General features: G+C 39.6%; 1 protein-coding gene across 7 annotated transcripts in view; it reads left to right on the top strand.

Annotated features, from left to right (window-relative positions):
- Positions 1–103: 103 nt before the first annotated feature.
- Positions 104–13,842, top strand: part of LOC101477697 (protein MTSS 1) — a 46,946-nt gene continuing 33,207 nt past the window's right edge. For all 7 annotated transcript variants that reach the window (XM_004565136.5, XM_004565142.5, XM_004565140.5 and 4 more), the window contains exons 1-3: positions 104–660; positions 2,369–2,430; positions 8,318–8,391. In XM_004565136.5, the coding sequence (XP_004565193.2) occupies positions 589–660; positions 2,369–2,430; positions 8,318–8,391 (208 nt within the window). In that variant the 5' untranslated portion in view covers positions 104–588. The remainder of the gene's footprint in view (positions 661–2,368; positions 2,431–8,317; positions 8,392–13,842) is intronic.

Consider the following 13,842-nt stretch of genomic DNA (forward strand, 5'->3'; position numbering starts at 1 on the left):
TTAATGATATAATTACAACGCCGAACCAGCTATGACCTTAGATCCTCCAGTAAGTTGATGCTTTATTTTGATGACAAACAGGCGATCGGAAGTGCACTTTTTGTATCTTTCGGCTAGGCTTGACGGCTCGTTACTGCTTTTTCTCCCTCTCAGTGTTGTGAAGTAAGGGCAAACCTCGGGTGTCGATATTAAAGCTACCTGTCAAGCTGCGGAATAACGTTATCAGCTGAACATCGTGGATTTTATGCGTTTCGATTGGCAGACTTCCAAACAGTATCTTGGCGCTTCAGTTATGGATATGAGCGGGGCGGCGTGGAGGGGAGAGGGGGATTTAAATTTCTTTTCGTCCCGACAGCTTCTTTTGATTTGAAGTAGTTACGGTGCACCTCAGCAGAATAAAACGGCCAGTGTTTCCTCGCGATAAAAGTTACTAGAGCAGTCGACGTTATTTCTCGCGGGTTTCCTTGATTTTTTTTTACGAATCAGTTTTAGGGTTGTGTAGAGTTTGTGTTTTTCGTGGAGAGCGGAGGAGGTGAAGTGAAAACGGCTCTCGGAGTCGGGACTGACCGCTGGAGTTGGTCCTGAAAAATGGAGGCTGTTATCGAGAAGGAATGCAGCGCGCTCGGAGGACTCTTTCAAACTGTTATCGGAGACATGAAAGTAAGCCTTTTAAACTTTACACTATCACTTAATTTACCAAAGAGCCACATCCAAAACATAACTAGCTACTTGACTCTCCTAACAGCAGCCTGGTAACTGGTAAACGAGAGCCGTGGTTGGTTAGCTAAGTTTAAACTTACACTTAGAGCCAGGCTTTTGATCTCAGCTTAAAATCAACCCTAACCTCTTGTATGCATTTATACGAATAGAAAAATGATTTTCACTTGATGGTTATCAGCTTGTGTGGCCATAATGTAAATTGCCCTGCTTCTTTTGTTTTGCTTTTTTGCGGTATGTGTTTTGTTACGTTTCAATGCAGTCTTCTTATTTGCTCCAGTTTGAAGCAGATGTAGTGACCAACATTAAAGGCTAACTGGGGCAGTCACAAAACTAGGGCGTCTTGTTTTGATGTTATTTTTTGACAGAGCTTGGCTGATGAGACAATTAGCTGATTCCCCAGCTGTTGTGTTTGCCTAATGGAATGCCCGGGGACCTAGCTGTCAGTGTAGAAACCTACCCACAGGGTCTGAAGGCTCTGACATGGCCTGCCTGATGGAGTCAGAAAGTTTGTTATGAGACCTTCTTCACGCCTCACTCCCTGCTCCAATGAATTTTTTTTTTTTTTTTTGGTTGTCAGGCCACTCTGCTTGCAAGGTAGTGCCAATAAAAATGTGCAAATGCACGTAGTAATCTAAACAAAAAAGATTCAAATTCCCATTGTCTTTTATGGCACAGCTGATGAAGATATGCCTGCCTACTGTAACCTTTCACAGTATGTAAGCCTAATCTGTTAAGGAGTGATGGCAGGATAGGGTAGATGCAGGGGAAGCTCATTCGTCTTGGTGATGTTTAGAGAGAGAGAGAGTCAACAGGAGGTTTGCAGAGGGGACCAGGATGACACGATGAGAGAAGATGGGCAGAGGTGATGTAAGGGTGACTGCATTATTCAAAGAATGATAGAGACCATCCCTAGTCTCTACTACCAGGAGTAGTAGAGACTAGGGATGGTGTTTGGGTGTAAAGTTTGACAGCATAACATAACATTCCTCAGGCCTCTGACAGTAGTAACACATTAATGGCAAACATGTGCTCATGCTATAGTCATCATTTTATCTTGTGCTCCCTTACTAGCTCCTCTTGACGATGGATTAGGCCACTTGGTCTCTTTAATGGTTTTGATAAAAGACTCTTCAGCTATTTTCAGCCCGGGACCTGAATTAGGAAACATTTAAAGCCCCCCTATTGGGAACCAGGCTCATTATACCATAGTATTAGAGCTAAAAGACATCTCTGACCCATTTTGAAATCTAACACGCGCAGGACGTCGTTGAGCCCATTCCTGTTTTTCAGTTAAATGTGTCTGTACAGGAAATATTGAACAAAACATGGGTGAAATGAAAGCCAGATTTTTGGGAGAGCCAATGATTTTCATTTGCATACAACTGATTGATTCATTTTTAGCTTTAATTTATTTCCAGAAACCCTCAGGTCTGCTGTTGATAAGGTGGAAAAACGTGTTATTTTGGGGTTTGGTTGCATAGGGAAGCCTAAACCTTGGTTTAGATTTGTTTAGCCCTGCAGGTGAGGTGAGGCATCAGTATGACCTTTATCGGTTTAATTCTTATGCAACTGTGGGAAAAGTGAAATCTGATCATGTCATGAGATCTTGTCAGTCAGTCATGATTTTTTTCTTTTTTTACTTCCACAGAGCAGCTACCCTATTTGGGAGGACTTTATCACCAAGGCAGGCAAACTGCAGTCGCAGCTCAGGTGAGAGCATGTTTTTGTGCATGTGTATGTGTGTTTTTATGTCTTTTACTCATAGAGGTAGATATTGCATAACCTAATAGATGGGGGCATTATCATTCTCGAGACTAATCACAACAGGTTATAAATTTTTACAGGCTAAAGGAGATTACTTGCACATGAACATCTTTGTATTGCTGTGACCATTTCCTCTAAATGGACAAGAGGAACTAGCACAGCAGACCCACTGGATCCCCTTGTTATGGTGGTCTAAGGGTTTGGGTTTTTCCTCAAATTTGTTACCTGTCTGTGTCATTCTCTGAAGCTTCCATGTCACAAGCTTAATCACCAACACATGAAAACGTGACATGTGCAGTTTAATGATAAGACTGTAGCCTTTTCTTTTTCAAAATTGCGAGGTTTAACAGGTGCATATTTTCATCTGTGTGCTGAATGTGACAAACAAACGGAGAATAACACCGTATTCACAAGGGGATGATAAAATAAACATAATATATATGAAAATCTAAAGATTCGGGGTTTACAATCTTTTTTTAACAACAAGTACATCACTAATCGTTGCATTTGTGATGACGTTTGAGCAAATTCAGATAGGTGGGATAATAAACACAGGGCTGATTAACTAAAACAACACATTATTTAGTCTAATAATAATAATATCTCATGCACGCCAATGGCACAATTAAGTGAATAAATACATATATCCTGGTTTTTGCCTTCATCACTTACACAGCTGATGATTCGCTTGCAAAATATGGGGTATTGAAGAATTGCTCTATAGCAATATCAGTCTCTAACATGTATGTGTCATGGGATAGACTCCCAAATCACTATTGCGTAACTTCTATGGTACCTCACGAATGAGCAATGGAATTTACACAAACGTCTCATCCATTAGCAATACTGCACAGGGGTCTTTTACATTTCCCTCTTCATCATTTTACCGTCTTTAGGACATTCCTCTGTTGTACAGTTACACACCTTTTGCCGTTATTATTCCAAGTCGTCCTCTAACAATGGATGCCAATCCCAGCCACCTCTCCTAGTAGTTTTTAAGTGGGCACGTGTCACCAGTCCAATAACTTATGACAGCTGAAATAAAAGCTCATTGTCCATTGGGTTCTGCAAACACAAGTGTCCTGTGGTTTCAATTATTCTTTGATTAACAGTGCATGGCATTTTTCTTTCCATTTAAGTGTCCACGTGTCCTCAAACAGACTAACAGGGACAGCTGTATAAAGGCTCAGTGACTTAACAATTCTTTCCAAGAGGAATTCCATGTCCTCTTTGTCCATTTTCTCACTATTAGGGCTGATTAATGGTGATATGTTATTCAAGCGTCTCCATCATTCAGGGGTTAAATATGTGACCCTGGCATGCTAAGGCTCAGGGGAGTATTTGTGACCTCTTTGCTAATGACTGGTTGTTTAGCAGAACAGTGTTTGTGTGTCTGGGTCTCCGAACATTGGTAAAAGTACAAACCTGCTGATTTTGACTTGGGGTGGGGTTTACACTAGTGAGTTTACACTAGGATCTTTTTATTTAGTCTCAGTACACTAGTGGTAGCTGGATGATTGTTTGCCTTCTTCGTGGCATGTAATGTATAGTCATTGTGTCAGTTGGACAGCTCTGTGAGGATGAGCCAGTTGATGCTCTCAGAAAACATTTCATCCTTCACAGGATCATTTTAGACTTAATGTTCCTGATTAATCTTGGCCTACACCCGCTACAGTCTGCAGTGGTTGTTGCATATGGGTGCCTTTAATGATGCCCTTGCTGCTGGATCACTAATAAGTGCAGGATTGCTCATGGTGACCTACAAATAAGACTAATTCTTTTGCCTTTAAAGCCTCTCTCAAGCCATTACAAATGCAAAAATAGCCCCTTTGACTACATCACAACCCCCAACCCACAGTCCTCTGTAATCTGTTTGGGGAGTGGACTACATAGAGGGGCGCACATACACACAAACGCATATGCAGAGTACGACACAAACACACCCACCTTCCCTCCTTGGCCTGGATAAGTGACTAGCCAGCGGTGTTAGCGGCATATGTCTGTGTGTGTAATGATGCCCTAAGGCAGACTACTCTGTAATTTAGCCCCTCTGCCCCCCTCTCCCCTACGAAGTAACTAGGAAATCAACCAATTACAGTGTTCGGGTAGTTCTGTCATTTTTTTCCCTCTGCTCTTTGTGGTTCTAAAGAGTTTCACACACACACACACACACACACACACACACACACGCACAAATATATACACATGTGTTTGCGTATAGAACAGAGCTTTGAAGAAGGCAGGCAGGGTGGAATATAGGCTAACTGATTTCTAATGACAGTCCTCCTTTAACTTGTCAGTGTTTGGTCTGTTTGGTGTACCGAGGTTGACACAGCTGTGTCCAAGCTGGACTTTGATACGGTCCCCCACCAGTCTGCTTTTAAGTTCATTTTCTGTTGAAAGAGACCAACATAAACCTTAAAAAGACAGCTCGTGTTGGATTTGAACTATTTTTCTATCTTTAGAAAAACTTACTTGGCTCAAATAAGCAGTAGGATATGTATATAGATTCATTTATTGATAAAGAGCTATCAATTTGAGTTGAACAGACCCTCTTCCTACTCAAACTTGCTCCAGTTTCTTTCCAGTTTCTGCTGCACTAAGAATAGGGCTGTGAGGGCAGTGGTGCTGAATGTATCATTGTCAGAAAGTGCACTTTGCTGGACTGTGTCAATCTGTATAGGGAGTTTGAATTGGCTTGACCAAAGCCTTCTGGAATAGTTATGTTAAAGTCATTTATGCTAAATCAAGAACAGGGGTGTGTGCAGATTTTAAGACCATTGGTAGAAGTGAGGTCACTATTGTACTGGTGTCGAGAGCCGATTCTTTTTTTTTTTCTGTCTTATTTTTGGCATGTTGAGACTTTTTTTTTTTTTTTTTTTATCCATCCATTTTATCCGTTTCTAGTCCTTATGTGGGACTGTGTCACAGGACCAGCACTCTGAGTAGTGATAGTCAGACCTCTCTCTCCTCAGCCACCTCATCCAGCTCTTCTAGGCATTCCCAAGGTATCCAAAAGACATAATCTCTCCAGCATGTCCTGGATCGGCCCTAGGTTCTCCTCCCAGTTGGGTTAGGGTTACCAATTTTCTTTGTGTTGTAACACAAAAAGGTCACAGAGCTGGAATTAATGTTAAAACTAGACTAATAGCATTTTCTTGCAAAAGTATGTAGCAGATAAAAGCAGATAATCATCACAAGTAACGGTTAACTACCACATATTGTACTTAAGTTGTCTTGAGCCAGGGTTGCTGAAAGCAGTGTTTGCACAAGTCTGCTTTGAATTAATGACTTAAACTTGACTTTGCTGCAAATGCACGTAAAATATGATCCATAGACCAATGTGTGCATGTTATAAATTAGTGGGGGCAGATATCAGTTAGAGGTTGTTCTGGTGCCCGCACTGGGCTTGAAATAGAAAGGAATCTATGTCTGCCTGCGCGTATGTTTCTTTTTCCATTCGCAGGACACACCCCAGGATCTCTTGGTCAGCTCTGAAACAACACAACACTTGTTAGGCAATATTGCATTAGTTTTTTTGCAGTGATAAAGAAAAAGTTTTGTCCTTTGAAGGATGTTAGCACCTAACAGCCCTGCTCTGACTAATCTTTGCATCGGGGTTGTTTATCATCTGGTCTGCTTTTCCTTTCTGTCAGCCTTGCATAAGGCCCCTCTGAGATATCTCCAAACAACTTTATTGAAACAGTGAGATACAAATGCACACTATATGTAAGTCAGCATTAGGAATGTATGTGAAGCAGAATTTATTTCCATCACTTGTTCTTGATTGAAACCCAGTTTCCTTCTATCCCAAAAGATATGTATTAATAGAAAACGATTTATTATTGCGCTCCTGATAATACTGTGAGACATAAAGCAAACGGTGTCAAGTCAATGCTGTAGAACCAGGGTTGATTTTCTAATTAGCTTATTCCTTCATTGTTTCTTCCTGTTGTATCCAGGATCCAGCACTACCCACACTGCAACACAACTGCTGACAGATTGATTGAGGTTTAGGTGTGTTGTGCAAAAACCTTTCAGCCTTGCCTTGTATATGTCTTTGGATAAACATCTATTTTCATGCCTCCATGCTGGCGACAGCCCATTCGTAGCCTGAGGCATTATGCTTTCAGTCACCATCATCCATGCAGAAATGTAATATCCAAAGAATGCCTGGAGCAAAGTTAAGTAAAGTAAAAATGTTTAATGGGAAAAATTGATAAAGAATAAAAGTAGGGGGGCATTGTGACAACAGTTCATATTTGTGCAGATGTCTAATTAGTGACACTAAAACCTTATTTGAATGTATCGCCTATTATTGCTGGAGAAAAAGTTAAAGAAGGCAAGTTTGAGATGATTTGGACATGTACAAAGGAGGGATGGTGAACAGAGGAGGAAGACCATGGAGACGGTTCATGGATGTAGTGACTTGCAGAGGGTTCATATGACAAAGAAGGATGCTAGGAATAGGATGAGATGGTGGCAGAAGACCCTTAGAGGGACTATCCAAAAGAAGAAGAAGCCTTTATGAACAGAAAAAACATGGATGGAACCTGACTATACGATGGTGGCTACAACCCTGATGTGTTATTGCTATTTCTGTAGTACATTTTTCTTGGAATATTAATACTTTGCAGTTCTGTCCTGTAATCAGTTATGTGTTGTTGTTTTTTCCAGTTGTGAAACGTAGTTCCTAGTGGGAAACTCCCAGGTTGTGTTATGAAGGTTTTGTCTTTACCCATGGAAGTTAACAAGTATTTGACAAATTAACATCCCCTGTGTTAGAACAAACAATCTATTGTGGCTGGGAGTGCTGTGGAAAATTTCTCATCAATTGTCTTTCTTTGTCTGGCACGCATGACTGATTGCGGTTGTCTAGTCTCTGTTTGGTAGATCTGATATCACATACATGCACGTGCCCACACCGAGAGCCTTTCATCTATTTATACCTGTGATCTTAATCAATGGGAGATCTGAAGTACGTTAACTTGTCAGTGGGTTCGACAGTTAAGCCGCCTGCTGCGAGCACGCACAACAGCTGGTCTGCCGGACAGCCAGGTCGGCAATCAAGTTGGTGTACTAGGAAGACAGTTTCTGTAGTGAGTAAAACAGAAAGTACAACACAAGACTTCCATTCATTTTTATGATGCACTGGATTTTGCCCTTTCTGTAATCTGCCACGATTAAAAGGTAGTTTATACTGCACTTGCACTTTGCTAAGCGATGCAAGATGACAGGAACGCCGGTTTAAGTTGCACACTCGCTCTTCCATTTCACAGCCGAACAGGGTAGATCCCATTGATCCTTTCATTGACCTGTAAGTGTGGCAAACTCGAGAGCCGCTCTGCTGAGCCAGACAGATTCCAGTGGTCTCTTAAGTAATTGCATAGACATTCCTCACACAGCAGGGCACATTCAAGTTTTAACCTAAATACACACTAAATATGTTCAGGATACTCTAGCACATTTATGCCATTTTCACACATGAATTTCGGGGTATTTTTCCACAGTTGTCCTTTCTCATATGTAGCACACAGCAGGAAAGGGTCCGCTAAAGGAAGTGATCGCGGTTTAGGCGAGAGAGCTGCCTGGGTAGAGCATGTAGGAGGCAGCACACGTGATGTCCACTGTTTTAATGTTGAACGTAGCAGAGAGTTATCGGTTATGCTGGACTGCACTAACGTCTCCCTGTTGGGTGGCTCTTTTCATCTTAAAATGATCAGATTTGTTTGTGTCTTTGACTACCATCACTTGTATGCTGCAGTTCATTTTTTTAGTACATTTTTTTGTCATTTTATTTTAAATCAACCTTTGTCTTTCTCATTTCTTCTAGGGCGACAGTGGTTGCCGTGGCCGCCTTCCTAGATGCATTTCAGAAAGTGGCCGACTTGGCTACCAACTCAAGAGGTAGGAAGTTTCAGTGTGTAGCTGGTAGTAGTATTCTCCATCAAACCTACTGTTCGTCTCTTACACGTCAGACCGCACTGCTCACAGGGCTAAAACTGTTGCGTCATTGTTTGACAGTCTATGTGTCTTATTACTCGTGCGTCACTGTGTTTGTGTAGCTCTGCTGTGCTTCTGTCATATGGGTAGTAAATCACTCAGTACCCTGTTTGAAGCTCTGCTGCAGGCTTTTGTCCTGCACCTCTACCCCCCTCTTCTCTGCTTCGTTCAACAGACCCCCACCTACACCCCACTTCGGCTACATCTGGACTCTGTGGTAGCATGCTTTTATTCTGTATGTTTATGAGAGCGTAAGGGAGAGGGTGAAAGATCTCATCCCTCCCCAGCCTTGACACCTCCAGCCCTGCACCAAACTATTAATAGAAACTGAGATAGACATACACATTCATCACCTCACTCACAGCAAAGAGAACGAGAGAAGAGTGTACGGAGCTAAAGAGAGAGTCGGGGGAGTGCAGGGAGTCTTTGCTCTCTTCGCTCTCTGGTGTTGAACTCATACAGTAGACTGTATACTGTTGGCTTTGAAGGAGTCATATTCAGTTAGCTTAAGAGCATTGCGTCATTTTCTTTGTGCTCTTTCATCACTTTCCATTTTTGTTATCTTTATTTATATATATATATATATATATATATATATATATATATATATATATATATATATATATATATATATATATATATATATATATATATATATATATATATATATATATATATATATATATATATATATATATATATATGGTAGGGGTATCATATACCACCCCTCATTTTTTGTTGCTCTGTTTTTCAGACTTGACTAAACACCTAGCGATTCAGAATAGAGGCAAACATGGATAATGAGTTATAATACACTGCTGCATGTCTGGGACACAGGTAGATAACCTGTCCATAAGAACTTTACTAATGAGTCTCAAATCCTAGATTTACAGATCGAATTTAAAATAATCCATTATACAGAAGTTACATATTAAACCTTTTGTGTGAATTATTGTCAGTAGCTTACAAAAGCTTTGACAGTATCTTATAGCAAAGGGATTTTAGTCTGCTTATCACTGCATTATCCTCTAAAATGCTTGTATAAAAATGCTTTAAACTAATAGAGATCGAACTATAATACCATCAAACCTACATGGGCACACATGCACTCTTTGTCTACCTAATGGCGGTATTCCTGCAAGACAAGGTTGTTTGATTTTCTGTGGTGATTAAAGACTTTACTGAATTGGCTATGCACTAGTGAGCTCAGAGAGCTGCTGTAATGACAACATGTGTTGGAGAGATAATGGGGAGAGAAGAACACTGAGTAAAGATGTGTTCTTTTGATATTTTGAAACAGTTTGTTATGCCCTTTGAGCCAAACTGTCAAAAGTCTATTTATGTCGGAATCCAAGAGCACATGCTCCAACTGAAGTGTTTTAGTGGTGCACCAGTTGTTACCCATCTTAGTAGAGTTAGCCTGAAATCTACACAGTTTTCCTTACTTCTGTAAAATTTGGTGCCCAAACACTTTGATGTGTTCATTAACAGAAACAGAGAGACCTGTTTGGAGTTTTCCACTCCTCTGAAAAACAATGATAATGTATTGCCCCAAATAAATGTGGAGGCTGTCAGATTATCAGTAATATATGGTCGATAAAGGAGAGATTAGGCAAGTCTTATTTCTTGCCTCAGATTTCTCAGGATAACAGTCCGTTTTAAAACAGTTGAAGTAATTATTATTCAGAGACAGTTGGCACTGAAAGTGTTCGGTTAGCTCAGTTTAACTGCAGGAGAACGTTAGGAGACTTTGAACTTGCTTTTAGTCATGGATTAAATAAAACTGTAGTGGGCAGGAAAAAAGTCAGGTGTCACAGACGAGTCTTCAGTGTTGAGAAAAAAAAAGGTAGTGATACCATGTGCAGTTTTAACAGCTAAACTTAGCTTTCAGTGGGACTCAAAGATTACATGAACCATCAGATTTGTATCCATTAAACTTGTTTTAATTTCATTTAGTAGATTTTTTTATGTATACAGACTTCAGAGGGGCTAAAATTGGCTAGATTTTTAGGTCTTTTTGGGAAACAAATCTTTCAACATCTCACTTCGTCTCATTCAAGATCTTACTGATGCTTGTGTTGAAATACAGTAAATATTTCTTTTTAAATGTCATAGTCTGTGTGTGTGTGTCTTCAGGTGCTTCTGAGGCCTCACGTTTATGCAGTACATTGTGACCTCTTTTATTTATTTCTTTTTATCTACTCCAATCTTCTTGTCCTCACATGTGCACATATTAAAGGTCAATTAACGTCTTAATCATAATAAGAGAGGTTTCGATTGCCCTTTTGGGTAGTTAATGTGTTGTATTGCCTTTTATATATTGGGAGGATTATAGTATAAAAAGATTTAAGGGGTGATCTATAAAACCGGCAGACTTTGATATCTGACAGCAGGTACTTTTATTGGCGTTAACATGAAAGGACTGCTTTATCAGTCAGATTATAGAAGCAGCATGAGGTTCGACTTTGCTTTGTGGTGTTTTATAAAAACTGCGACATGTGAGAAGTGCATTCCAAATTTTATCTTTGGTGCTTTCAGTTTTTATGGAACAGGACAGTAGGTGTGTGTGTGTGGGGGGGGGGCAGATTTGAACCTAACCTGTCACGTGCTGATCCAGGTAAGCCATGGCAGCACCCCATCCAAGATTTAGTTTTAAATAATGCATTTAAATGTACACAGGCTGGTGGGTGTACAACCTTCATGGAGATATGTTTGCTGCGTATTACCCTACAAATCATTACACATCCCTGCACATAAAATCCTTTCATATCCTCTTAGTCCTCTAGTATGAAGTTAGGGTTTTTTTGACTCCACTTAAACTTATTTTTAGCACTGGATGGCTTTCATGTGCAGCAGCAGGTGTGAGATGCAACCCAAAATGCTCCTGTGTTTTAAAGGAGAAATGTTGAGCTAGAAAGAGATTTCAGCACCACCATTGGTAATTTCTTTGCCAATAAAAACACACTGAGACTGCCATCCTTCTCTGGGGAGCAAGCACGGAAACAAGTGGTGATTTAAAGAAGATCAAATTTGCATTTTTCAATCAAGACTGTCTAGATTAATTTTGCTGTGCCGGTTGGCTTTGTGTAGGTCGGGGATGTTACCCAGAGGGACATTGTGGGGTAGGGACTAAACCCTGTGAGTGGAGTGTTGGGAAACAAAAGGATAGCATGCTATACAACACAGTAGTGTCTTACACTGGTATTAGGTTTTAATTATATTGTTTCTCTTCTATAATCAGAGTTAGATACTTGATGGTCTTTGTAGACCTTAAAATAGAAGTTTACTGTCCCATTGGGAATAATAATTAGGTTGTATAAAGTGTCTCAAAACACCTTAAGTTATCTGTTTGTATGATTGACCAGTATTATTGTTGTTGTTAGAAATATGCTCTTCATAGACTATCTGCTTATCAAAAACCTCAACGATTCTTCGACTGAAGGAGCATCTTCACTAAAGAGCTGAAGATGAACATGTGCAGTAAACGTCGCACTGAGTTATTGTGGAGATCAGGGTTGCTGGCAATAAAAAGCTGTAAAACAGTGGTCGCCTTTGACAGCTCCCTGAGTTCCAGTACTAAAATGAAAGCACCTTTTTCACAGAATCTAACCCTTTTCTAATATTTTCCTTGGAAAATAGATTTTTTTTTTACCGACTCTGGCTTCTCTCGTATATTTTTATTCCTCGTGCGATAAGTCAGTTGCTTTATCAAATTAGGATGTAGCCATATGGTTTCTTGATTACTGCTGACAGGGTTTTGGAGTAGCTCTCTCAGGCCTGTTTAGTGGCTATATAAATAAAATGTTTGCTACAAATTACATTCAGACACTATTCTACACTTATTCCCCTGAGCTCTTATTGATATTGAAGTGCATTAAGCCCACTGAGGCAACCTTTAGATTGAAGAAATTGTGTAAAATCTCAGTAGTGCTTTGTAGCCATACTGTAATTGTTTCAAGCAAAACACACTGGTCTTTTAAAACAACCCCCCGGTGTTAACATTAGTAAATAGTCATTGCATGAGCTAATCATTGTGGTTTAATAAAATGCTTCAGCCAAGTTTTGGATGTAGTCCAGCGAAAGTCTGTAGCAATATAATTATTAGCTGTTGCTAGATGTTTCTGTAGAAATGTGATTTATAGTGTTTGAATTCAGTGATGAGGACCAGATGTATTGATAAAGATTAGCAGAAGAGAAAAAGCATGCGAACCTCGAGCATTACGCCAGTTTCTGTAATACATGGACCAAGCTAAAGACACATGTATTACCAAAATAAACTCAAAAGTTTATTGTCTACAGTTGTAAAGGTCTAAGCTTACTGGTTTATTAGTTGAATACAATCAAGGAACTCGAATGTCAAGTGGATAAAGTTTAATAAAAGTAACAAAGATTGACTTTAGTTTTAGGGCAAAGCATTTCTTATTCTAAGGTAGACGATAAATTACTCCTTAAGCTTCTGGACATTTTCTGTGCTGTTGGAAAAACCAACATCAGCACTGCAGACCAGACCAAACCATCAGCTGAAAGATTCAACATAGATAAGGTTGTTGGATTTCTTTTGTCTCTGATTGTTAAACCTACTTAGAAAACTTAAATCTGTAGCTACCCTGGATTGCATTGGTTTCAGGCTCGATTGTATTTAAACACGATTCATCAAGTGATGCTAGTTATGCTCAGGAATTGCTCTTTAGTAAGCTTTTTTCTTCACTGTTGACTTCACTCTTTCATTTATCCTGCACGCACGCACGCACGCATCTACAGAGCCGTTCTGGCCTTGAAGCAGTGTGACAGTGTTTGTGCTAATAGGTATAATGGTTCTATTTGATTTAAACTCATGTGAAAACGTTAATGATTAAACATGTTTTGAACATGTCCTCCTGTGCCCTAGAGACTGGCAAACAAGCTGACACTAAGAGGTGTCTGTGAATTTACTGAAGGAAAAAGAGTGACCTTCTTTTAGTTAGTTATTAAATTAGATTCCAGTTGACGGTGCTATGATTTGATTCCACGGATACTCACAGGCTTGTTTGCTTCCAAAATGGAAACCATATACAACTCTAATTCCAAAAAGAGCTGGCACAAAAAATGTAAATAAAAACAGAACGCAGTGATTTGCAAATCTCATAAATCTGTAATATGTTCACAATACAACATAAAAACATGTCAAATTTCTAAATTGAGGAACTTTATCATTATTACAATACAAACAAGGTCATTTATTTGCAAATTGTGTCTGTCATCATTTACATTTTAAACAGTGCTCTAGCTTTTTTGGAATTCGGATTTTTGTATTGATTTTTTTCAAGATTTAGAGTTAACATTTAACGTTCCTCTCCTTTTTTTAAAAATATATTT

This window comes from Maylandia zebra, linkage group LG11, assembly GCF_041146795.1.
Source record: "Maylandia zebra isolate NMK-2024a linkage group LG11, Mzebra_GT3a, whole genome shotgun sequence".
Lineage (NCBI taxonomy): Eukaryota > Metazoa > Chordata > Actinopteri > Cichliformes > Cichlidae > Maylandia > Maylandia zebra.